Here is a 26,299-nt window from a genome sequence, read left to right on the forward strand (position 1 = left end):
GTGGCTGCCAGCAGCCTTCATTTTCTTGACTTCAAAACCGGAAAGCAAGAGAAATGGTTTCTTTCCCCAAAGTATTGTGCCTCACTGTGTGTGTGTGTGTGTGCGTGCACACACGCGGGTTGCCATTTCCTCCTCCAGGGGATCTTCCCAACCCAGGGATTGAACCCACATCTCCCTTTTCTGCTGTGTTGCAGGCAGATTCTTTACCAGCTGAGCCTCACTGTTTTTCATTAAATCTCATGTTCATTCTTGAACCAGATCAAACTCCAGTGAGACTCAAAGCTGAAAATCTAGAAAGTTCAGCAGGTTCCTAGCCCTACAAGTCTACTTTGTAGAAAACCAGTTATCAAATTCTGCCATTGCTAAAATATAGCTGCAGCTGGGTCAGCACCTGACTCAACTGCACAGTCTCTTGAATTTCAGTCGTAGTGTGTCTCTTCCCTCCTTCCTCAGTGTGCTCCTGAGTCTGATCCCCCTTTCTTCCTGTTTCAGGTTCCCAGATGTTTGCCTGGCCGTTCATTCGCTATATCTGGGCCATTTTCCCAAGATCTCAGTCCCTACCTTTATCTTTACTTGCCCAGGAATTCTAGGTGTCTTGTTCTCTCTACCTGAGCAAAAAAGAATAGAATTTGTATGACAGTAGGAAAATGTTCATGTGTTCAGCAGCATACACAGTAACACAAAGGCTGTCAACATTTCGATTTTTTTAATGTAAAAATGCAAGTCTAGAATTTTTTCTTACATCCCCTCCTCACTCTAGCAATAAATACTTCTAGTTGTGTAATGTTAGGGAATTAAGAAAAACCTTCCACCAACACTGCGTTCTTTGAGAAGAGGTAGGCACTTTCTGAGGAATACATAGTAAATTTTGTCATTCCAGTTCTACTCTTTTTTTAAGGCAAAACCACAGAAACTAATTTAGACAGTATAGTATCAGTATTTTGAGATCATTGCTACATATTAGAAATAACTAGTAAGGTTCAAATTCTGTATATATGTATGAAGTTACTTCTACAAAGAAAATTTTATGTACTTACAAATATCTTTGTATAAATGAAAAGTGCTGTAGAGAGAGTGAGAAAGGCAATATTCATCTGTATGCTCCAGACAAAATGTTGTCAAGCCCGTTCTTAGACTTTCAGGGATAAATATCAGCCCTTCCTTTTGATAGTCTTTTTTTTTTTTTTGGTAGATGATTACCTTTGCTTTAATAAAGTTGTCCTTTATGTCTGTCTTAGTTCTTTTGCTTTAATTTTGACCACTCTCTCCAAGTGATGTTTTGGGGATGATTAGAAATGAGTACATCTGAAGGAGTACTCTGCAGGTTTCTCACTATCATAGGAAGAGATTACAAATAAAAAAAGGGACTATGCATTTAAAGTGGATAACCGACAAGGATGTACTGAATAGCACAGGACCTCTGCTCAATTTTATGTGGCACCCTGGCTGTTTGAGGGAAAATGGATACATGTATATGTATGACTGAGTCCCGTTGCTGTTCACGTGAAACCATCACAACATTGTTTGTAATTGACTACACGCTAATACAAAATAAAGAGTTAAAAAAAGAGAGAATAGGCTAGAAACCAAATTCTGTGGTTTTGGATTAGAACTAGAGGTATCAGTATGAATTCATTTAATGTATTTACTGATACAGAAATATTGATGGTGTGTATACATGTGCAGTAAACATACATATACTTCTTAGCCCACTCTGCTGAGAGGCTCTAGGAGCAGTGACACCTTAGCAGCAATGAGCGTACCTACCACCCAGATTTTGGTTTCTAGCTACCGTTCTTTAGCAAAAGAAATCAAAACTCTGCAGAAATGACTAATGCTAGAGATGGGATGGGGAAAAAAATACTATTGAGCCTGAAACATCTTGTGGCCAGAAAATAAAGAAGTTATCAAAAAATGATAGGGATATATCAGAATGACATGGGAATCAACTTGAAGGGATTCCCAATGGCCAAAAATTTAAGCAACAAAGTGAAATAATGAAAGTATTAGATTAGTGCTCATAAAATTGATATTCATGAATCCATACTGGTATAAATAAATAATTGAACTAATAAAGAGGGTAGAAGGGACAGCTCTTTTTACTGTAGAATGAAAGTGAAAGTGAAGTCGCTCAGTTGTGTCTGACTCTTTGCGACCCCGTGGATTGTAGCCTACCTGGCTTCTCTGTCCATGGGATTTTCAGGCAAGAGTACTGGAGTGGGTTGCTATTTCCTTCTCCAGGAGATGTTCCCGACCCAGGGATTGAACCTAGGTCTCCCGCATTGTAGGCAGACGCTTTACCATCTAAGCCACCAGGGAATTAGCTAATAAATGTAGAAGAATAAGAGAAATTGAAGATTAACATTACCAGACCCCACAGTGATAACTGTTGCAAGCAAGCACCATTGATGAATGCTACTAACTTAGTGACTGAAAGTTTGATGTAAAAGAGGATACATGGATAATCTCCAGATACCTCTCCACAAGATAATTATTATTTACATATGGAAAAACAACAGTGGTGAAACCTGATAGACACCACTTTAGCTATGTTATGAAGATTAATATTACCAGCAGGTAGTAAAACATCAGTATCGCTCCACTATGATGCGCTGAGAAAGATATCACTTCTCTTGTATTCTTGCCAAAAATGCATAACCTCATTCTAATGAGAAAACACCAGGTAAATCCAAATTGAGAGATATTCTGCAAGATAATGGCCTGGACTGTTTAAGAGAATCAAGGTCATGAAAGACAAGAAAAAACTAGAGGATCTGTCACTAATTAAAGAAAACTAAGGATTCTAGATTGGATCCTGGATCAGAAGAAGGACTTTAGAAGAATAGAGTGATATAGAAATTGATAAGTGTTAGAAACATATCTAAGAGTGAGCCCTCAAAGTAGGCCCCAGATTTATCCAATCCAGGTGCCTGATAAGAATGATAAACACTAAGATTTAAAAACCTAGAAGACCTTTAACACTTCCTGTGTGAGGGACCAATAGAGCATTCACATTAAGATTGTTGTTGTTAGTTGCTCAGTTGTGTCCGACTCTTTGTGATGACCCCCTGGACTGTAGTCTGCCAGGCTCCTCTGTCCATGGAATTCTCCACCAGATAATGGGATATTTCATTGTAGGGGAGTATGAAGATCAATGTATTCATATTTGAGAATAATGGGTATTGTAATTCTGACATTCCTTTAATGCTCATTTGCTAGATGATTGTACTCAATTAAGCCCTACCTTTATAATCCCATTATGACAAATTTCTGAATAAGAAATTGATATGTTTCATTTAGCAAGTACTTACTGTTGAGAATTAAATATTTTAGGAAATATAATGCAGGTAAATCAGAAGTCATTCTATCTCTCCGTTAATAAAGATGATTGTTGATTCTTGTGTATTCGAGGGCCTGTTCTGAATTTTTTAATTTACTGTTCTATTTTTTTTAAGCGAAGTATAGAAAATTATGTAAGTGAAACAGAAGTCTTATTGCCACAATACGTTTGATGAACAAATTTAAGAAATTGATTTCCACCGTCACGATTTTTAACGAAAGTCTTTAACCCTAACATTCTTGTGAATATGATTGTCTTCCGTGGAAGATTAGAAGTTGCATGGTGTGTCTTATTTCTAAAGTAGGAACATACAACATATATGCAGTTTTCAAGTCTCCACAGAATTAAAAAAGCCAATGTGGGTATTGTACGTTGAAACATGTATACTGTGGGTCTAAGGTGTTTTTTAATCTTTCATCTCTTTTAAGGATCAAATATCATTAGAAAAATAAGCCATAGACATTACAAATGTGGTCTGGTGAAATTCAATATTCACAATGACAATTCAGAATATGGACTCCTTAGGGGAAAGTTAACCCACCACTCTGACTTTTCATCCAAATATCTTAAAGTGTGCCATTGGTTTTATGAAAAGGTTTTGATCTACACTTCTAGTTAAGTTCAAAAGAAAAGCTCCATTTTAAAGTGTATTCCTTTTCTGGATATATTTACTTTGAACTATAGCATATAGTTTTTCCCATAAATCTAACCTGCCACTATCTGTTTTTAAAACTTTGTAAACTTCAAGTGGTTATGATGTGTGAAGTTTGGATTAAACTAAATTTTTTAGAAAACACATGTTATATATTTTGATTGTTTTGAATTTTAACATGGGCCAGTCAAAAACTTGAGTGTCTAGCAAAGTAATATACTGTACTCTGTTACTCTAAGAAATCACAGAAAATTGCCCTCTCCCATCATGTTAACAATAGACAAATGAAGCAGCTGTTCTCATTCTTAATGTAGTTGTTTGAAAAACTTGCACAGTTTAATGAAAATGTCTCTACTCATAAAACTTAAAATGCTCACACATGGAAAAAGTCATAATGTTTTGGCAAATATTGCTTTGTTAGGAATGTGAATAAGGTATACCTGCTTCATAGCTAGAATTCTATATAAATGGCATGAAACTGTGGGGAAAAGCCAACTGAAAAGAAAACTCTGACAAAGGATGAGTTGACACTCTTAAAAAATACAGATAATTCTTGCCCAATCATACTTTTTTTCTTGACAAGGAAGACTTACATTATCTACCTCTCTCCATCTCTTCTTTTTTTTTACCCTCTAGGTGTGATTCTTGGGTCATCTTTTCTACTCAGCGTAAATGATTTTCTCCTTAAAACGTGTCTCAAAGAAAGAAGTCGGATTCTAATAGGACCGTGTTGTGCTACTGCCAATTTGGAAGCTAAGTGGTGTAAACACAGTGGCGATCCAGGCCCAGAACAGTCCATACCAAAAATATCCATTGATTTAAGAGGAGGTCTGCTACAGGTCTGTGGGGATTGGCCCCATTTTTTCCCACAAGTTTTAAACTAGCCTTTGTTCATTTTTTTGAACTGTTTCATTAAATTTTAAACTTAGTGTGGTGAGAAAGGGTATTGTCGGACTGGTGTCTTACTAAACTTTTTTAACAGCTTTATTGAAACATAATTCACAAACCATACAATTCACCTAATTAGAGTATAGCATTCAGTGATTTTTTTAATGTATTCACAGAGTCACGTGGTCATCACAACAATCCATTTTAAAATATTCTCACACACCTACTTGCAAAACCCTTCAACCATTCACACTCCCCATCATCCTCTGATCCCCTCCCCAGAACTAGGAGACCACTATTTTCTGTCTCTGACTCTTCTGGACATTTCATATAAATGGAATCATATGAAATGCGGTCTTTTGTGAATAGCTTCTTTCACTTAGCATAATGTTTTCAAGGTTCATTCATGTTTCTGCAGGTGCCAGTACTTTATTCTTTTTACAACCAAATAATACTCCACTGTATTGATGTATCTCATTTTATTTATCCATTCAGCAGTTGATGGACGTTTAGATTCCATCCACTTTTGGCTATTATGAATAATGCTGCTATAAATATTTGTATATAAGTATTGTGAGGACATGTTTGGAATTGCTGAATCAATAAACTTTTTCCTAATGTGTAGACTTTTCTACTATAAAGTAGTCAGCCTGTCTCAGGCAGTGTCATCAGTAATACATGAGCCATTTCCTAATGACATGTTGTTTAGCTGTTATGCTGTCTGATGACTAACATGACATACAACTTCACACTGCAGTGTTTTATGCATTTGATTTGCAGCCAAGTGCAGAATATGTGAGGTTATCCAATTTATTTCTTGATAATTTTCTATTTGGATAGAATTTGAAGGTTTTTTTGGTATGATTTGATGTCCCCCAAATGTGACACAGATCTAAAGAGCTTGAGAAATTCAGAGTTATAGAAAGTGGAAATGACTAATTTGTTAATAGTTGAGGCATATTAAATATGGATTTCTTGTTTTAATCTATAAGCTGTCTTGCCTCCACTGTTTCACCAGTTTTCTTACTGACACAGAGCTCGATGTGGGCAGAGCCTAATAACTTACTGCTTTATATTGGTCTGGAGATTTTTAGTATCTGTTATAAATCTTCATATATTTACTAAGCTTGTGCTTATGTGTTGTTTTGTCAAGAATATTAATTGCATTACCATTTTTCCAAGGAAGCAAAGTAAATCCACATTAAAAACAAGAATAAAAGCAAAACAAAGTATATAATCTCTATATTATAAAGCCTCTTGACATTTTAAGAGCTGGAGCATGGTATTTGACTCGCCAACTTGACTTTTCACCTATCACTATTTTTTTCAGATTCAATACAAATAAGATTGATGAGGGAAAAATAGACTTAGTATCATATCTCTTACCTTCATTTCTGAGATGCCTTAATTCCAGAGGCAGGACTTAAACTTAGGATTTAAAACTTGCCCACAAAGCATAGGCTTATTCTTTTCTACCTTTGTATATTCTTTTCTTCTTTTCTATATTACCTGGTTCTCTAGAAAATTACAGTTGTAATGCTTTCACCTGAAATATTTGGAGAAATTCAACTTTATTAAATGTTTAAGTCCTCTGACATTAATCATTATTCCCCACTGGTCATCCTTCTGTTATAGACAGTCTTCACCTGCAGAAAAAGGGAAGGTGATCCTCTCTGTTAGATGAAGTAGCAAGAGTTTGTTCTGAAACTCTACTGTAGCTCCTGTGCAGTTGGTTCTCAAGGGCTGTGTTGGTTGGTACTTTCTCACTAAACACTGAAATTGGGAGCCTTTTAAGTTCAAGCTCATTGAGCATCTTCCTTCTCTTTTTCTCTGAAAGTCAAAGTACAAAGAAAGGAACCCTAATAGCAGGATGTGTTCATGTAATCTCATGACAAAATAGAAGCTATTCTACAAACCTGTTATTATTAACATTTTGACCTGAAAGGATCTTCATTGCTTCTCTCATACTGTATTCAATGTTCTTTTCCCACTTAACTAAGTTAATTCATAAACATTACCTCTCATCTACATAATTTTATTATCAATTCAGCATTTAAAATTGATTGCTACCCACACATTATAGGATTTGCTTGATTTTCTTGTTTCTATGTATTTCCCCAATAATAGAATTTCATCCCAAAAGTGAATTGCTTAAAAATTACAGGTTGGTTATTATCAGTAATTAAATGTAATTATAGTCTTGAACTAATTCAAATATGATCGTACCTAATTATCCTCATGAGATATTTGTATTTAAAGCCAGTAAAATTTTTCATATGATTTTAAAGGTTTTCTGGGGTCAAGAACATTTGAATTGCTTAATTCTTCTACATGAATTACTCAGTGGATACCTTAACGAGGAAGGAAATTTTGAAGCAAAAGTTTCTGAAGTAGTTCCACAAATGCCATCTCCTTTGGAAAAAAATCAGATATTTAAAAGTGAACAAAGTTCAGATGACCTACGGACAGGTCTATTTCAGTATATACGGGATGCTGGTAAGTAGCGATAGCCTCACTATGACTGTGTGTTTACCTCCATATTAGGTAAATGATAACAGTTCAACATCACTTGAAAACTAAGTGCATAGAATACCTGCAGTACCAAAACAGTACTTTGCCTTTCATTCTCTCTTAAGGGAAGATTCTTGATTTGTTCCTCTCTTAAACCATATAAACATGATCAGACAGCTTCTTTATATTCTTTTCTTTTATATTCATAATTTTTTCTTGCTGTAATGAACCAACATGTCCCACTTCAGAAGCATACAATTAATTATACTTTCATTTAACAGAACCTTTGAAAATGCCTGGTGTCTATGAAGTCTTGTTTTACAATGAAACCGAAGATAGCCCAGGGATGATGCTATGGAGATACCCAGAACCTAGAGTGCTCACCCTTGTACGCATAACTCCTGTACCCTTCAACACCACCGAGGATCCAGACATTAGCACAGCAGACCTTGGTGACATGCTGCAGGTTTGGAATGACTCTTCATTTCAAAATAAAAACACTGTGGGAGGGTGCTGATCAGATACTTGGAAAAATATTGGGAGCATACCTATCTTTTCCGCCAGTTGTCTCAGAGAAATATACATGTATGTGCACATACAAACATACATATGTACACATACACACAAGACACATGCACACTAGAAATGTTAAAATAAGGGAATGAAGTTATTCAGATTCATGGTACATAGCAGTTTTGAGAGTTCCTGGCTCTCCTCTTTGACCTGTAGCCTACATGGTCTCCAGCTGTAATGGGACAAGCAGTGTCACTGCGTTCACCACACAGTTTCTTTTTCTTTTATTTTAAGGTTTATTCTTTTATGGATGGGGTGGATCTTCACTGTGGCACAGGCTTTTCTCTCGTTGCGGTGCGTGGGGGCTGCTCTTCATTGCAGTGTGCGGGCTTCTCATTGCGGTGGCTTTTCCTGTCGCAGAGCACATATAGAGCGCATGGGCTAAGTAGCTGTGGTTCCCAGGCCCTAGAGCACTGACTCAGTAGTTGTGGCACTCAGGTTTAGTTGCCCCAGGGCATGTGGGATTTTCCCAGACCAGGGATCAAAGCCATGTCCCCTGCATTGGAAGTCAGATTCTTTACCACTAATCCACCAGGGAGGCCCCCACCACACATCTTCTGAATAACCTAGCACGTGCTCACACCCTTCAGCATGTTTAGAGCTGTTCTATGAAATAATATATGCCCCCATAAGGCTGGAAAGGGTGACAATTTTCATTTCATTTCCAGAGTTGAAAATGGTCCTGGACCAGTGGTAGGCTTGTAGGAAAGCCATCTAATGAGTGATTATATTCCCTATGATTCTGTGCAAAGTTGGTTGTCCATCATTTCCTCGAGTGCAGATATCACTGTATTATTATTCTACTTATTAATTCTACAGACCTGAATTTCTCCTAAAATTTGTTTTTCTCCTAGTCTTCCACCTGTTGCTCAATCACACAGTCATTCACTTGAAGGCATTCCTGATTGCTCTTTTTCTCTAACTTCCCACATCAACATGTCCTGTCAGCTCTACCTCCAAATATGTCCCTATTCCATCTACTTCTCTGTGTTTCTACTGGTACAATTTGAGTCCAAGCCACCATCTTCTATCCCCTAATACAGTAGCTTCCTAATTGGTCTCTGTGAACCCATCCTTGACTCCCTGCAATGCACTTTTCAAATAGCAACCACAGTGATCTTTTAAAAATGTAGATGAGATTACCTCACTCCCCTAACTTGAAACCTTCCTCTGATACTGAGAACAGAATTCAGTATCTTACTCTGGCCCACAAGGACCTATCGTCTCTGCACTGCCCACCTCTCTGGTATGTCCTGATCACTTATCTCCAGCCCCTCATAAATAAATATAAACCAGTTTGTTTTTTTTAATGACTGATCTATATTTAAGTCAGAATAATAATACAAATCAGAGGAGTCCACACTACCTATTATAGGCTTATTTAATTCTTATTTAGATTCTTGATTATAATATAATCAGATGTTCACCTTCTGAATTGATAACAATGAAATGTGTCATTTTGTCAAATAAACCAGAGTGTGCAGAACTATCCAATTTGCCACAATGTCAACTGTCTCTACTTTCATTTTTTTCCCTTGTGATGAAGACTTCTAAGATCTGTCCTCGTAGCAACTCTACTTTGATTCTTAAATGTTCATATTTGCTTCCCCATCTGTCAGAGTCATATTCATGATTATCTTCTCTACCAGTATTCTTGGATTATTTTTGCTGAACAAAGTGGCATTGTCTTTGAATCCTACTGTCTTATTCGACTAGCCTAAATGCAGAACATCTGTAGTATTTTCAGTCACAATGAAAATACTCATATATCAATGTTTCAGCATCATGTAAAGGGCTTTTTTTGTAACTGATTTTAGGGTTCAGATTTATAGTTAAAAATTATCCTAAGCCTGATAACCATTGGTAGCAAGCAGTATTACGCCAGTTGTATTAAACAGAGCATTTAAGTTAGAAAGTACATTCACTAATGACATGTTCTTCATCTTCTCACTGCCACTGGAGAGGCAGGAGAGCAGAGTGGTTATGGGAATGAACTATAGCCAGAATGCCTGGGTTCAGATTCTGGCTCTGCCGTTTTCAAGCTGTGTCACCTTAGACAAGTAAAGTAGTCTCTCGACCTCAGGTTTTCTATTTTGCTTTTCTTTCATCAATAAAATGAGGCTATTAATAATGTAATGGCTATAGGAATGAATATTTATAAGACACATAGAACAATGCCTGGCACATAGTAAATGCTATACAAGTATGGGTACTACCAGTACTGTTACAATGATTATCGCCAAAAGTCTTTTCATCACGCGGAAGCACAGGCTAGACCAGAAAGAGCTGGGGTCTAATGGCTCTCCAGACCAGCGGAAGTAGTCTAGGCGATCTGGGACAGTCCGGGGGCCTTTACAGTAGACTTGGCGCATAAGCACCGCGTGAGGGAAGCCTGGCAGGTTTCAACAAGACGAGAGTTGATATCAGAGAAGTCCTGCTATATTTCGTATCTTCTTGGAGAGAGAGGAACTGATGTGTGGCAGAGTTCAAAGACAAGGCTGCTGGTCTAAGAAGCAAGACAGGGTTATACCTACTGTAAGCTGAAGGGGAAGGCTAGATCCCAGTGCTGATCAAGAACACCCAAAGCTAACAGCTGAGACAGAAGAATGCTACTGAGCTCCTGGCCTAGCCTTATATTCACCTGGTGAGGAGCAAAATTCATCCCAGGGGTTGGGGTGACCTCATCTGTGGAAATATGACAGCTTTTTTCTTGAGCCCTGGCAGTGCCAGAACCTGGGCATACTCCTGAGGGGGTCAGAGATGGATGAGACACTGTTCAGTCATTAGAAGCTATCTGTGCAGCAGGCAGGTTTCTGTGGTTGTTTGGGGCAGAAGAGTTTCCATAATTTAAGCATTCAAGTATTCAACGTTAAACCTCTGTCTTGTCAGAATCCTTCTCCCAGTCTGTGTAAGTATCTCTAGATCTGTACCAGAGACACAGCTAAAATATTGAACTCCCAATCCTGAATAGCAGGGAACCTGTGAAAAGAAGTCTGTTTATCAACCTGGTCTAGTGTAGGTAACCTGGACATTAAAGTCTCAGCTGCTGACTCCTGTCCCCTCCCCCTTTGTGTTTTACTAATTCAGTGACCTTAGGCAAACTGCTCATCTCTTGGAGACTTAATTTCCTCAACCGAACATCTGAGTCAACGCTATTTACCTTTCAGAGTTTTTTCCATGAGATTTAAGTGAAATATTAAAGCTAAAACAAATGCCTTACACAAAGTGAGCTCTTAATAAATGTTAATTTCCTTCCCTCCACTTCTCCTTCATATTCAAATGCCTGGACCAAAATAAAGCCTCTTAAATGGGATTGCCTAAATTGCCAAAGCCTTTGACTGTGTGGATCACAATAAGCTGTGGAAAATTCTGAAAGAGATGGGAATACCAGACTACCTGACCTGCCTTTTGAGAAATCTTTATGCAGGTCAGGAAGCAACAGTTAGAACTGGACATGGGACAACAGACTGGTTCCAAATAGGAAAAGGAGTACATCAAGGCTGTATATTGTCACCCTGCTTATTTAACTTCTGTGCAGAGTACATCATGAGAAACGCTGGGCTGGAAGAATCACAAGCTGGAATCAAGATTGCTGGGAGAAATATCAATGACCTCAGATATGCAGATGACACCACCCTTATGGCAGAAAGTGAAGAGGAACTAAAAAGTCTCTTGATGAAAGTAAGAGGAGAGTGAAAAAGTTGGCTTAAAGCTCAACATTCAGAAAATGAAGATCATGGCATCTGGTCCCATCACTTCATGGCAAATAGATGGGGAAACAGTGGAAACAGTGTCAGACTTTATTTTGGGGGGCTCCAAAATCACTACAGATGGTGACTGCAACCATGAAATTCAAAGACGCTTACTCCTTGGAAGGAAAGTTATGACCAACCTAAATAGCATATTCAAAAGCAGAGACATTACTTTGCCAACAAAGGTCTGTCTAGTCAAGGCTATGGTTTTTCCTGTGGTCATGTATGGATGTGAGAGTTGGACTGTGAAGAAGGCTGCGTGCTGAAGAATTGATGCTTTTGAACTGTGGTGTTGGAGAAGACTCTTGAGAGTCCCTTGGACTGCAAGGAGATCCAACCAGTCCATTCTGAAGGAGAGCAGCCCTAGGATTTCTTTGGAAGGAATGATGCTAAAGCTGAAACTCCAGTACTTTGGCCACCTCATGCGAAGAGTTGACTCATTGGAAAAGACTCTGATGCTGGGAGGGATTGGGGGCAGGAGTAGAAGGGGACGACAGAGGATAAGATGGCTAGATGGCATCACTGACTCGATGGACGTGAGTCTGAGTGAACTCCAGGAGTTGGTGATGGACAAGGAGGCCTGGCGTGCTGCGATTCATGGGGTCGCAAAGAGTCGGACACGACTGAGCGACTGAACTGAACTGAACTGAAATGGAATTTCAGCCTTCAGTCTCTTCTTCCAACCTGCCCTACTGAGTTCTTAAAGGAAAAGGTGGATTGTGTCATTCCCTGAGGAGTACCTTCCATGGTCCTGTCACTCTGTTAGACTGACCTGGAAGTAGTGAGTGAAGTCGCTCATTCATGTCTGACTCTGCAACTCCATGGACTGTAGCCTCCCAGGCTCCTGCATCCATGGAATTTTCCAGGCAAGAGTACTGGAGTCGGGTGCCATTTCCTTCTCCAGGAGGAAAACCTTCAGTGGTCCAGTCACTCTGCTAGACCGGCCTTGAGGGCCCTGCTAAACCTCCAGGCCCAGCTTTGCCTTTCCTTCCCTTATACACAATCTCTGCTCTGGTCAAAGGGGCTGGTGGCCGCCCACGACTGGACCACTCCCTCTGCCTGGGCATCTGTCTCTTTTTTGCTGAAATCCAGTCCATACTTCCAGACAGCTCCAGTGCCATCTGGAAGCCTTTCCTGGACACCCTCTCCACCCATGATACTGCCTTTCTCTGACATCCTGTAACACTTCATGGCATCAAGTTTATGCTGTTTCTCACCTAGTCTTCACGTTTTAGTCATCCATATCTTGTCTCCCACCTGGGTTTCCAAAGGAAATGGTCACATCTGATTTGTCATTATGTTCCTTATAGTACCCACTGCTGTCGAGATGCTCAGTATATTGAATGGGTGGATGAGTACATGGATATCTATGTTCCTGGTCTGTGTAATTCAGACATATTCCATTGTTTGCCATTATTTTATGGGGCTATTGAATGCATTTGGTTTTACAAACTGAATTATGTCCGGATGCATTGTGTTTTATGCTTCAGTGGTATTACCTAGTATAAACACACAGTCTAATGTCATTACGTTACATGGGCTCTTGGTGAGATCATTGAATATTCTGCCAAGTCCACTGCCCCTAGGCAGGGGCTAGTTCCTAAGTACAAAAGTAAGTTAATCTCCTTGGTTTTAGTCCTGAAAACAAAATCGAGTTTGGATTTTTTTTTCCTTCAGTATTATTTGGTTCATAAAAAAACTGACCTTACATAGACTCCTTAAATGTATTTGTTTATATGTCTTTCCATGATTAATATTGGGATTTATAAACCAGGCTCCTCATATGACTTTATGGAATTTATTTTGTGATTGTACTGAAAAATATGGAAAACAGTTCTATGATGTTAAACTAGCCATAGGTTCAGAATAAAGACCCTGAAATTAATGTTCACAAAAAGCAAAAGGAGCATATTTTGCATTCAATTTTATCATGTTAAATTTAAGTGTTAGTAGTGTATTTGTGCTCAATTGCTCAGTTGTGTCTGACTCTTTGCGTTCCCATGGACTGTAACCGCCAGGCTGCTCTGTCCATGGGGTTTCCCAGGCAGAAATACTGGAGTGAGTTGCCATTTCCTACTCCAGGGGATCTTCCCAACCCAGAGATCAAACCTGCCTCTCTTGAATCTCCTGTGTTGGTGGGCAGGTTCTTTGCCACTATCGCCACCTTAAGGTAGAGTAATACCAGCAACCTACTAGAATAGATGTGCTATTGAAGTGAGCTGAAAGGTAAGAAACTTCTGGCACTGTGTCTGGCATATACTGTAGGTTTTCCTCTCTCCTCATCCTGTGTGTATACGGCCTACTGAGGTTTCCATTTTGGAAATACCCATGTTCTCAGATTGTGAAATTTTAATTCATACTTTGTAGTGGAATTGGTAATGGGGATTTTAATTGTCACATAGTTCAGTCATGGTGCTTGTTCTTGTTCTCTTGGTACTGTATTACTCTGGTTTTAATATTTATTTTCATTTATATATTGTACTAAATGTTTAGATATCTTCATTAGGTATATGACAGTAGCCCAAACTAAATAATCATCTTTCCCCAAGGATCTCAAGAGTATAAAGCTTGAACATTACAATTCAAGATAAACATTCAGTATTGGGTTGGGATCACTGGAGCAATTTAAGCAGATGTGAAGTAAAGTTAAAGAAGTAAAATAAAGGATAACATACTGTATGGATTAAAAGTAAAGACATAAGAGCTAAAGTCAGACGTTTCTCTTAATGTAGAAAATATCTAGGGTATACATAAGACTACTGGTGTTAAAGTCAGATAAAAGGGAAAGAAAATGTTTAAGTAATTTCAAGAAAAAATGAACACAGGTTCACAAAACCTTACATTAGAAAAATGAAATAGACATTTAAAATCAGATCTGTACCTTCAGAAAATGTGAATATAATTAACAAATGAGAAGATAAACATATGTATCTGTTACTTTTATTTCCACATTGTAGCATTTATCATCAATAAATGTTGAATACCTTTTCAATATAGCATATGACAATGAAGATATGAAGAGACAGAAGATCTGCCCTTACTCTTGTAGGGATTATAATCTAATTGAAAAGAGAGGCCATAATTACATATGCAAATTCAGGAGATAGAATAGCTGAATATGTATTAGGATAGACACATTTATATAGGAGAAATCATGTAATTTGGGGAATTATGACATTTAGAAGAGTAAATTGAATTAATTGGCAAAAAAAAGAATAAGTTTGTTACTAAAGCTCTATAATTTCATAGCACTTTCACAGTTAAGGCATTTTCAAGCTTCAGAATTAGGTCCAAATCTCTTACATGAAAAAAAAAAAAATGACCAGTGTTCATAAAAGATATCTTCTCTAGGATAACAGGAAAAAAAAGACAAAAAGCAGACTCTGTCATTTGTTTATTTCTGGTGGAGAAAGAGAATGGTAAGCCAAAGAAATCAGTGTACTCATGCCCAGTTCGTTTTTATTTATCCAACTCAAAAGTCAGGGAAATTAGTTTTTAAAATAACACTAATATGATTATAAAAATCAAAGTGAAACCACATTGGGAGAATAACAATCAAAACAATGCATAGTTAGAAGCCAAGGAGAGTCTAAATGGTTGAGATCTATGTTGTTTTTGCTCCAGAGTGTTCTGATCATCTTTGTTTTTTACATCCAGCTCTGTGTCAGGTGTTTCGAGTACATAGCCTCATTAAATCTCATTTTTGCAGTGGGTGGTGGGGAGTATCCCCATTTTATAAGTGCGGAAACTGAGGCCATGAAAAATTAAATGGTCTTGAATCATTAAACTTAAAAATGGAATGGGGAACACATGTATACCTGTGGTGGATTCATTTTGATATTTGGCAAAACTAATACAATTATGTAAAGTTTAAAAATTAAATAAAATTTAAAAAAAAAAATGGAAGAGCCAGAATTTCATCCCAGGTCTTTCTGACTCCAAAACTTATGTTCTTTACTGTATTTGTAAAACAGTACAGTATTCATATTATAAATGACACATATAAGTGATAGTTAGGAACTCTGTTGAGAAATATGGAAAGAAAATAAAATTACTCTTTGGCTTCAGACTGTTCAATCATGAAATAATGAATCGGACCAAAATGCAAAATCACCTTAAATAAATAAAAGGACTCCCAGACACACAAGACTGTTTGGGTATTACGATATCTAAATAAAGAACCTTTCCTTCATAAGGAGAACTGGTCAGTTCTAGAAGCCTAGGATGGTCATAGAAGCATTTGTTGGAAGAAGCCGTCCTTGTAGCGTCCAAAGAAACGGTGCCTAAGTGTCTGGTTCACCTGGTAGCTTAAATCCCCTTTATGGAGATGAATGTAGCAGCTGTCAGATCTCTGGGCCTAACATCCAAATCATCTAACCACCCAAATATCCTTCTAATAGTTTGACTCCTGATGCAGTCTGTCTAAAGAGAGTTTCGTACACTTCTCAGGCCAGCATCAGTATCCAGGCTGTTTGGCAGTGATACATCTCGTGGTAAATTAATATCTTGGCATCTGGTTTATATATCAGTCTCTAGTGAACTTGGTTACATGATTCAGCATTCCTAAATCTAGCCAGTCCTGGGACACCGTGGGCATTTTTTGAGACTGCAAGACCCATGGCCAGGTCGTAAATCATGATGAATCTGTCATGCTAAGTACCCTCCCGTGGCACCTGCCTTCCCAGCACGCTGGCCTCTCCTGGATGACGTCTCTATTGTACAGTGTGTCATAAACCTTTCCAAACAAAACCCCACTCTTAACTACCTTGAAGAGTTGGGAGGAGGAAAGACAATTTATGTTAAGCACCAGGCATGGCTTCCTTGATAGCTTAGTTGGTAAAGAATCCGCCTGCAATGTGGGAAACCCTGGTTCAATCCCTGGGTCAGGAAGATCCCCTGGAGAAGGGATAGGATACCCACTCCAGTATTCTGGCCTGGAGAATTCCATGGACTGTGTAGTCCTGGGGTCGCAAAGAGTCAGACATGGCTGAGCACCTTTCACTCACACACTATGATGTCATACGCAGTTAAAGGCTCAGTAAGTTGTTACAGCACTTAGTAACTGCTGTCACTATGATGTCACCATCCTCATCACTTGTCCCCTCAACTGATCAGAGGCCCTCAGCTCTACTGGGACAGACCAAGAAAGCCCTATTTTCTGAGAAAGGCACTTTTCTGGTTATAGTCTGTCATAGTACTTATTGAGAGTGATGGCTCTGCATGTGATTAATGAAATGCTTCCACTGACTGAGAATGGCTGTTAGAGGAGGTGCAACCTTCCCCCAGCTACACCAACAGTGCCTGCAAGGTAGCAGGTCAGCAGATAGCAGAAAACCCCTGAAGCTGGCCGAGCGAAAAACAGAGGTGACAGCTCGTGTCAAGAGATAGTGGGGGAGTCCTAGAGGCCAAGGGCAAGATGCGTCTGGGCCTTTAGTAAAGGACAGGGCCAAGAATGGAAGACAGGAAATCCAGGGGAGTATTGACCTGCTATATTCCTCTCTCTGCTTCTTTCCTCATATTTGCTTTACTCTTTTTCAGCAGACTAGCTTCTTTTTTCGGAGAAGGCAGTGGCACCCCACTCTAGTACTCTTGCCTGAAAAATCCCGTGGACAGAGGAGCCGAGTAGGCTGCAGTCCATGGGGTCGCGAAGAGTTAGACATGACTAAGCAACTTCACTTTCACTTTTCACTTTCATGCATTGGAGAAGGAAATGGCAACCCACTCCAGTGTTCTTGCCTGGAGAATCCGAGGGACAGGGGAGCCTGGTGGGCTGCTGTCCATTGGGTCACACAGAGTCGGACATGACTGAAGTGACTTAGCAGCAGCAGCAGCAGCTTCTTTTTTCCCTGTTTCTCAGGCCACCTGGTAGTCTCCCCACAACTCTCAGGGCTCTCAGAGTCACACCTACAAGTCCAGCCTCTGGTCCAGTTCCACATTCTTGATGGGCCTCGTTTGTCATCAGGCACTCTTGGCCCATTCAGCTAAGGGGTGGAATCAAATTCCCCAACATGGCTGCGAATTAGGAGTCATTTGTGAGCTTTGCAGATACCCGCAGAGGGAGTCATCCTATGTCATAGCTCTAACTGTTCTCATTCGCCACCCTGGCTAGCCTGGCGCAGCTCATGGTCAATACTGGCCTCCTGCTGACGGTTGATGCTTTCCTGTCTGACCACCTCTGAAGATCTTCACAGTATATTCTGCTCTTGCAAGAGGGAACCCTTTTATATGTGGCCTGTGGTGTTGGAGAAGAGTCGCCACTGCCAGCAGGGTCTCAAGAAAGACTGCCTCACTAAAAGAAATTTACTTCTTTTTGCTATGGTTTCTCCAGCTTTTCCTCTTGCAAATATCTGGCAAAGCTGTTTCTCTCTATACATCACAAGCTTTTTAAATCTTCTCATTTTCCTCCCCAGGTGTCTTCCCAAAAGATAGATTAAGCAGGTTTCTATATCTTACAGATACGTAAGAGATATTTTCTTTTCCCCAAGTATCTATCTTGATCGGTGCTTCGTTTTTAAGTGCAATGACTGTGTAACACATTAGCAACTTCACGGATTTCTATAAATACTCTCAGTTCTAGTGATGTATGAGATCTTTACCTATAAAATAATTTTCTGTTTGAGTTTACAATGTGATGCCTCATGTCTGTAGCTTGGTGATTTGTTTGGCTTTTCTAATGACATCTTACTTATTCACAGCTTGAACTGAAGCTTCCTTAAACCTTCTAGTTGTGTGGATTTTATTCTTTTTTTTTAATTACATGCAAAAATGTTCCAAGTCAGAGAGTAATACTCAGTATTACCCAATAAATTAAAAACTAGACTTTTGCTGCTTTAAACTTGACTTTACAAGCTTTCTATGATTCTAAAGCACATGGACCTGATAGGCAAAGGTTATGATATTAGCACATGGTGACACGAGGGGAAAAGAATCCTTCTGAGAGTTACTTGCAATCTAATATGATTTGCCTCTTCCACGCACAACTTAAAAAGAATAAAAGGAAGTGTTCTTGGGTGTTTCTTTTCAACTGTGTTGGGCGGTTCACTTATAGCTGCACATATGTTCCCAGAATCCCGAGCCTTTTTATTTTATAAGCACCTCCTGCCCACTGGCAGCTGTGCTAATGTGTCCCAGAAGGCCTTGCTCCTATCCATCATCTTTAGGAGGGGTGCTCAAAGCCAGATAGGAGATTCATTGTTGCTGAAATACAGAAAAGAAAAAGAAGCCTTGCGGGCTTTGAGGAAGTAAGAGGCAGAGCCAGACTCTTAGAAAATAAAGGAAAGGAAAAAGTCATGCATACTCAGTGGACACAAAAATAAATGGTTTTGAATGATGGGTAACAGTGCTGGATCGACTACTAAGTGTTCTGCATCCAGAAGCCATTGCCTCCCTTTTTGGACAATGAAGGGAACCTAAAATAGAGTATTCCCTGGATACGTTTAAATCATCCTGTCTTCATGGTGTTGTAAAAGTATTTAAAAAAAAAAAAAAAAGATCTAGGAATACATTAAAAAGAGCTCCGCCTGAGAACTTTGAGCTTTAATTCGGTAAATACAGATAAAAAGATCTGAGCTAGGGCCATTAAATACGCAGAGGAGGAGAGGGCTCTAGTTCTGCTGTCAAGGCACCTCTAGTCTTTAGAAGGGATAACAAGTACAAAGAATAAGGCAAGACAGAACTGATTGGATATGGGAGACACCTGGAGAACATGGCTTTAAAGCAAGGAGAGTGATGGCAATTGAGAGGATCCTTAAAGGCCAAATAGGATTTCAACATATAAAATGAGGGGAAAGGGTATAGGAAGAAAAGATGAGCCTGAGCAAAATTTCAAAATTGAGTAAAAGAATACAGAATTTAAGCTTGGGGGTTTGCAAATAATCTGGTTTGACCAGCACAAATTATGAAAGTAACAGATTAGTGGATAAGGGATAAGCCTTAGACTTGGGTTTTTAGTCTACGACCATTCCATGCAGAGAAAGAAAGTAACACATTTACTGAGCATCTAGTATGTACCAGGCACCAAACTTGTCCTTTTACATGTCATATCTCTTGTATCCTCTCTGTAACCCTGTGTAGTTTGTCCTGTTATCTCTAGAGCTGGGGTTACTTACGTTCTGAGAAGTTACCTAGTCTTTCCAAGATCATAAAGCAAGTAAGGAGGTAAAACAGAGACTCAAATCTAGGTTTTTATTAATCATAAGTTCCTGTGTGTTGTACAGCTTGACTACTTTTAGAGTATGGAGTTTGTATTTTGTTTGATGGGCATTGGAAAACCATTGGCAGTCCAGGACCTTAGGTAAATTAAGGTAGAGAGTGGAATGGAGTGAGAAGAGACCAAAAATGAGACCTGGGAATTCTCTGGTAATCCAGTGGTTAGGACTTGGTGCTTTCACTGCCAGGGCCTTTTTACTGCAGAGTTCAATTCCTGGTGGAGGAACTAAGATCCCACAAGCTATGTGGCATAGCCACACACACACAAAAAAATTAATTTTTAAAAAAAGTAGAAGACCTGTTAGGGGTCTCAGAGAAGAGATGGCAAAAGCTGTAACTGGAGGGATAGGGTGTGAGGAGATGGGGGATAATAACTGGTATGGAGAAAAAGAAATGAATGCAGGAGACGTAGAGAAATAATCTGTGTTCTTGACAACCAGTATCGCAATTTAATGAGAGTAAGAGAAGTCATAGCATAGATGTCAGTTAGACTTCAGCTTCATAGGAAATACGATAAGACTATTTACAAAATTTGGGAAATAAGAGGAGTACCTCTCATGCTAGGCACTATTCGCCATGCTACTCTGTATGCAGTTTATATCTGCTCCTGAAGTCAACCGCAGAAGTGAGCAGTGTTCTCCCCTTCTTACAGATAGGAAAGTTGAGGATCTGAAAAGTTGAGTTGCTGTAGGCCTCTTCTCCCTGAAAAGCGCATGAATGCACACACGACTTCACATATAGTTTCAAAAAGTTTATGGATGCCTGTAAAATGTATGAGTCTTTGATGAGAATCCCAACAAGAAATCCTGCCAGAGTTACTGGACCTCTGTGCCCATTAGGATTAGGTTCAGATGTGAGTGATAGAAAGTACAAAACAATAACAGCTTAGGCAAAACCAGCTTCTTTTCCTGTCATACATGAGAATAACCTGAAGGCAGATGGTCTAGGGCTATACGTGTCTCTACAAAGTCATGAGGGCCCAGATGTCTTCTTGCTTCTGCTGCTCTGCTGTCCCCAGCACTTGCTCTTCCTTCATGGTCCAAGATGGCTGCATGAGCGTGAAGCCTCCTGTCCCCAGTCCAGCCAGAGGAAGAGGAGGGAACCAAAGAGCTGAGAAAAGGCTGTTCCTGGGAAGCCACACCCTGCACGCTGTGCTGCCAGCATCCCAGAGTCCAGAACTGTATATCACGTGACTACTCCTAAGGGCTACCTGGGACTCATTTGCTGAGGAGGAAGGGAAGGAGAGAGGTCTTGGGAGACACTGAAAGTGCCTGCTGGCGTCACAGCTGTAACCCCCCCAGGGATCTAAGTCCGTGCTGCCTGCTGTGCTAGCCAGCTTGTGACCTGCTTCTGCCTCTGGCCTGCTTGTGAAACTCATTCATCACTCAGTCTGCATTGCAGTAAGAGAACTCACTTTCTAGTCCATGAGTGAATAGTTTGCTGAGGCAGAATTTGTGGAGAAAACTTAAAAAGCAAATGAGATTTTTGAAATATATAAATAAGTAGTTGAAATGCTAGCATTCCTTGCGCTTCAAAAGAATAAGAGGTGGAGAAGGAATCTGTCAGTAAGACGTGCTTTTAAAGCAAATGAAAAACATTTGCAAACTGCAAGAATACTGAAGTCATTTTTGTCCTGTCACTTTATTTGGTGGTAGAAATTTTATTAGCCTATTTCTCTTTTCCTATTAAATACTCCTGCATTTAAAAAGGAGGGAGGGGAAGTTTTTTATTTTTTCCTGGAAGCGAAGAACTATGCCTAGCAATCAGCGTGTTTGATGTTTATTGGTCAGTATTAAAAAATGTTTGAGGTATAAAAAAATGAAAGGACAGTAAATATGAGCTGATGGTGTATGATCCTCTTTTTATGAATTATTCTTCCCTAAATAGAAGTACTTCTCCCTATGAGAGTCATAGTAAAAACCATTGTTTAAAAAATTTGAGTTGTTTCCTGAAAGCTACAATGTTGAGACAGTAACAAACAGAAAGAGAAAAGTAAGGTCCAAAGAAGTAATATAGCCTAGTTGTTAAGAGCAAAGAGTCTGGGAATTTTCTAATGGTCCAGTGGTTAGGGGGCTTCCCAGGTGACTCAGTGGTAGAGAATCTGTCTGCAAGTGCAGGAGATGCGGGTTTGATCCCTGGGTTGGGAAGATACCCTGGAGAAGAAAATGGCAACCCCTTCCAGTAGCCTTGTCGGGGAAATCTCATGGACAGAGGAGCCTGGTGGGCCACAGTTCATGGGGTTGCAAAGAGTCAGACACAACTTAGTGACTGAGCATGCACACACACACTTACATGCATTTGTTTGTATACACATGCACACATATAATAAAACAAGGGTTAAAGGAAGGATATAATAACTTCTGTAAGATCCCCTGGAGGGGGCTTAGTTGCTCTGCAATGTGTGGAATCCTCCCAGATGAGGAATTGTGAGGAATTGTGTCTCCTGCTTTGGCAGGCAGATTCTTTACTACTGAGCCACCAGGGAAGCCCCTATAGCAACATTTTAAATGTAACATCAAAGTCAAGAATTTTGATTCTCTTAAAGTGTTAGCACTTTTTTTAGCAACTTATTTGAGATACAATTATTAAACTATTCAATTCATGCATTTAAAGGGAACGGTTCAATGGTTCAGTATTTTCATCAGTTTAGTCGCTTAGTCCTGTCTGACTCTTTGCGACCCCATGGACTGCAGCACACCAGGCTTCCCTGTCTATCACCAACGCCCGGAGTTTACTCAAACTCATGTCCATTGTGTCAGTGATGCCATCCAAACATCTCATCCTCTGTCATCCCCCTCTCCTCCTGCCTTCATTCTTTCCCAGCATCAGGGTCTTTTCCAATGAGTCAGTTCTTCACATCAGGTGGCCAAAGTATTGAAGTTTCAGCTTCAGCATCAGTCCTTCCAATGAATATTCAGGGTTGATTTCCTTTAGGATGGACTGGTTGGATCTCCTTGCAGTCCAAGGGACTCTCAAGAGTTTTCTCCAACACCACAGTTCAAAAGCATCAATTCTTCGATGCTCAGCTTTCTTCATAATCCAACTCTCACATCCATACATGACTACTGGAAAAACCATAGCTTTGACTAGATGGACCTTTGTTGGCAAAGTAATGTCTCTGCTTTTTAATATGCTGTCTAGGTTTGGCCACCTCATGTGAAGAGTTGACTCATTGGAAAAGACTGTGATGCTGGGAGGGATTGGGGGCAGGAGGAAAAGGGGACAACAGAAGATGAGATGGCTGGATGGCATCACGGACTCGATGGACGTGAGTTTGAGTGAACTCCGGGAGTTGATGATGGACAGGGAGGCCTGGTGTGTTGCGATTCATGGGGTCGCAAAGAGTCAGACACGACTGAGCGACTGAACTGAACTGAACTGAAGGTTGGTCATAGCTTTTCTTCCAAGAAGCAAGCATCTTTTAATTTCATGGCTGCAGTCACCACCTGCAGTGATTTGGGAGCCCCAAAAAATAAAGTCTTTTACTGTTTCCATTGTTTCCCCATCTGTTTGCCATGACCTGATAGGACTGGATGTCATGATCTTAGTTTTCTGAGTGTTGAGCTTTAAGCCAACTTTTTCACTCTCCTCTTTCACTTTCATGAAGAGGCTCTTTAGTTCTTCTTTGCTTTCTGCCATAAGGGTGGTGTCATGTGCGTATCTGAGGTTACTGATATTTCTCCAGGCATTCTTGATTCCACCTTGTGCATAATCCAGCCTGAGATTTAGCATGATGTACTCTGCATATAAGTTAAATAAGCAGGGTGACAGTATACAGCCTTCATGTACTCTTTTTCCTATTTGGAACCAGTCTGTTGTTCATGTCCAGTTCTAACTGTTTCTTCTTGACCTGCATACATATTTTTCAGGAGGCAGATCAGGTGGTCTGGTATTCCCATCCCTTTAAGAATTTTCCACAGTTTATTGTGATCCACACAGTCAAAGGCTTTGGCATAGTCAGTAAAGCAAAAGTAGATGATTTTATGGAACTCTCTTGTTTTTTCGATGTTAGCAGTTTTCATGGAGTTGTACAGTTATCTCCACTATTTCAGAATATTTTTATCATCTTGGAAAGAAACCTGGTACCCTTCAGCTGTCATTCTCCAGTCTTCCCTCTCTTCCAGCCCTTGAGTGAAGTTTGCTCAGTTGTATCCAACTCTTTTCGACCCCATGGACTATAGCTTACTACGCTCCTGTGTTCATGGGATTTTCCAGGCAAGAGTACTGGACTGGGTTGCCATTTCCTTCTCCAGAGTATCTTCCCAACCTAGGGATCAAACCCGGGTCTCCCACATTGTAGGCAGACGTTTACTGTAGGCAGACTCTGAACCATCAGAGAAGTCCTTGGCAACCACTAATTTACTTTCTGTCTCTGTATATTACCTGTTCTGGACATTGTAGGTGAATGGGATCATATAGTTTGTGATTTTTTGTGTGACTGATTTCTATCATTTAGCATATTGTTTTCATAGTCCACCCATTTAAATCATGAATCAGTGTTTCGTTACTTTTTGTTACCAAATAGTAATATGTTTTGGGGATTTACCACATTTTCCTTACTTACCATTCATCAGTTGTTGAACATTTGGATGTTAGCACCTTTTTTTTTTAAAACCAAAAACCTTTATTGCAGAGGTACAGAAAGGTAATGGCAGAGATATACAGCAATAAATTAGGTGTGGTTGGGAAGGGACAGGAAGATGTGGGCCACACGTCAACAAGAATAGTGGCCATGACATAGGGTCTCTTGTCGATAATTTATACTGTAATGAAAGTGGGGTATTAGCACATTTTGAATTCTTATTCACTTAGTCTCTGTACTGTCCGGTGGACTTGAGGGAAAGGACCAAAAAGTAGTGACAATGATTAATACTATTTACAGGTTGTTCTTATAAGCGTTATCTCTAAGATTGTACAATCCAAGCTTCATGAAACAAACACATAGGCAACTATCACCCCGTGTTATGCACTAAGTGTTAATGGATGTACAGGGAAGGAAGTTCGTACAGTAGTTGATGAGCTTGAAAAGTAGGCTTAAAGCCAGGTGGTGGAGGATTTTAAAGGCTATGCTGAGACATTTGGGCTTATCCCACAAGCACTTTGTCCTGTGAGGGTAGTCATTAAGGTTATCAAGCTGAGCAACAACCACGGCTGATTACAGAGGGAAAGACAAGTTAGAGGATACTACAGATATACCTTGTTTTCACTGTGCTTCACTTTATTGCATATCACAGGTTTGCAGTTTTTATAAACTGAAGGTTTGTAGCAATCCTGCTTCAAGCAAGTTTATTAGCACCACTTTCCAACAGCATTTGCTGACTTTTTGTCTCTGTGTCACTGTGTGGTAATTCTCACAGTATTGCAGACTTTTTCATTACAATTATATTTGTTATGGTGATCTGTGATCTTTGATGTTACTATTGCAAAAAGATTACAACTTATTAAAGGCTTAGATTATGGTTAGCAGTTTTTAGCAATAAAGTGTTTTATAAATGAAGGACTCTTCAGAGCCCCTTGGACAGAAAGGAGATCCAACCAGTCCATCCTAAAGGAAATCAACCCTGAATATTCATTGGAAGGACTGATGATGAAGCTAAAGCTTCAGTGCTTTGGCCACCTGATGCAAAAAGCTTCAGGTTCATTGGACAAGACCCTGATGCTGGGAGAGTGAAGGCAGTAGGAGAGGAGGGTAACAGAGGATGAGATGGTTGGATGCCATCACTGACTCAATGGACATGAGTTTGAGTAAACTCTGGGGGTTGGTGATGGACAGGGAGGCCTGGCATGCTGCGGTTCATGGGGTTACAAAGAGTTGGACACGACTGAGCAACTGAACTGAACTGAACTGAATTCTGTGGAGGAAGCTATTGGTCGGAGGACTTAGAAGTAGAGAGTTTTTGAGTGATAAGTTTCATTCCTTGGAGATAGAAGAAATTAGAGGCAAGGTGTCAGTTTTTCAAGGTTGTAAGATGAAAATGACAAGCCATAAATGAAGGTTTGGTCAGTATCTATATGCTTTTGTGTATTAGCCAACAATCCTTGATAAATATTATTTATCAAAATAAACATGTATCAATTGATACAAGTATCAATATTTGTAGTATTCCAAGGACTAAAAACAAACTTGGAAAAAGACCTTAAGGTTTCAGGATTGGAAAAGGTAGTTTTTTACTTTTTTTCCTCTCATTCATTGTTCATTTATTGTTTTCTTATATAGTGCCAGCCATTGCTAAGAGCATTATATGATTGTTGTTATTTAGTCAGTCATGGCCAACTCTTTGCAACCCCATGGATTGTAGCCCCCCAGGCTACATCCTGTCCATATGATTTTCCCAGCAGGAATACAGGAATGGGTTGCCAGTTCCTTCTCCAGGG

At 39.6% G+C, this 26,299-nt stretch overlaps 1 protein-coding gene across 8 annotated transcripts in view; it reads left to right on the forward strand.

Moving 5' to 3' along the window:
- The window catches only part of VPS13B (vacuolar protein sorting 13 homolog B), an 805,186-nt gene that overhangs the window by 637,262 nt on the left and 141,625 nt on the right, over positions 1 to 26,299 (forward strand). For all 8 annotated transcript variants that reach the window (XM_070383027.1, XM_070383026.1, XM_070383030.1 and 5 more), the window contains 3 exons: positions 4,629 to 4,831; positions 7,169 to 7,376; positions 7,673 to 7,857. In XM_070383027.1, the coding sequence (XP_070239128.1) occupies positions 4,629 to 4,831; positions 7,169 to 7,376; positions 7,673 to 7,857 (596 nt within the window). The remainder of the gene's footprint in view (positions 1 to 4,628; positions 4,832 to 7,168; positions 7,377 to 7,672; positions 7,858 to 26,299) is intronic.

Source organism: Bos mutus, chromosome 14 (assembly GCF_027580195.1).
Source record: "Bos mutus isolate GX-2022 chromosome 14, NWIPB_WYAK_1.1, whole genome shotgun sequence".
Classification (NCBI taxonomy): Eukaryota; Metazoa; Chordata; class Mammalia; order Artiodactyla; family Bovidae; genus Bos; species Bos mutus.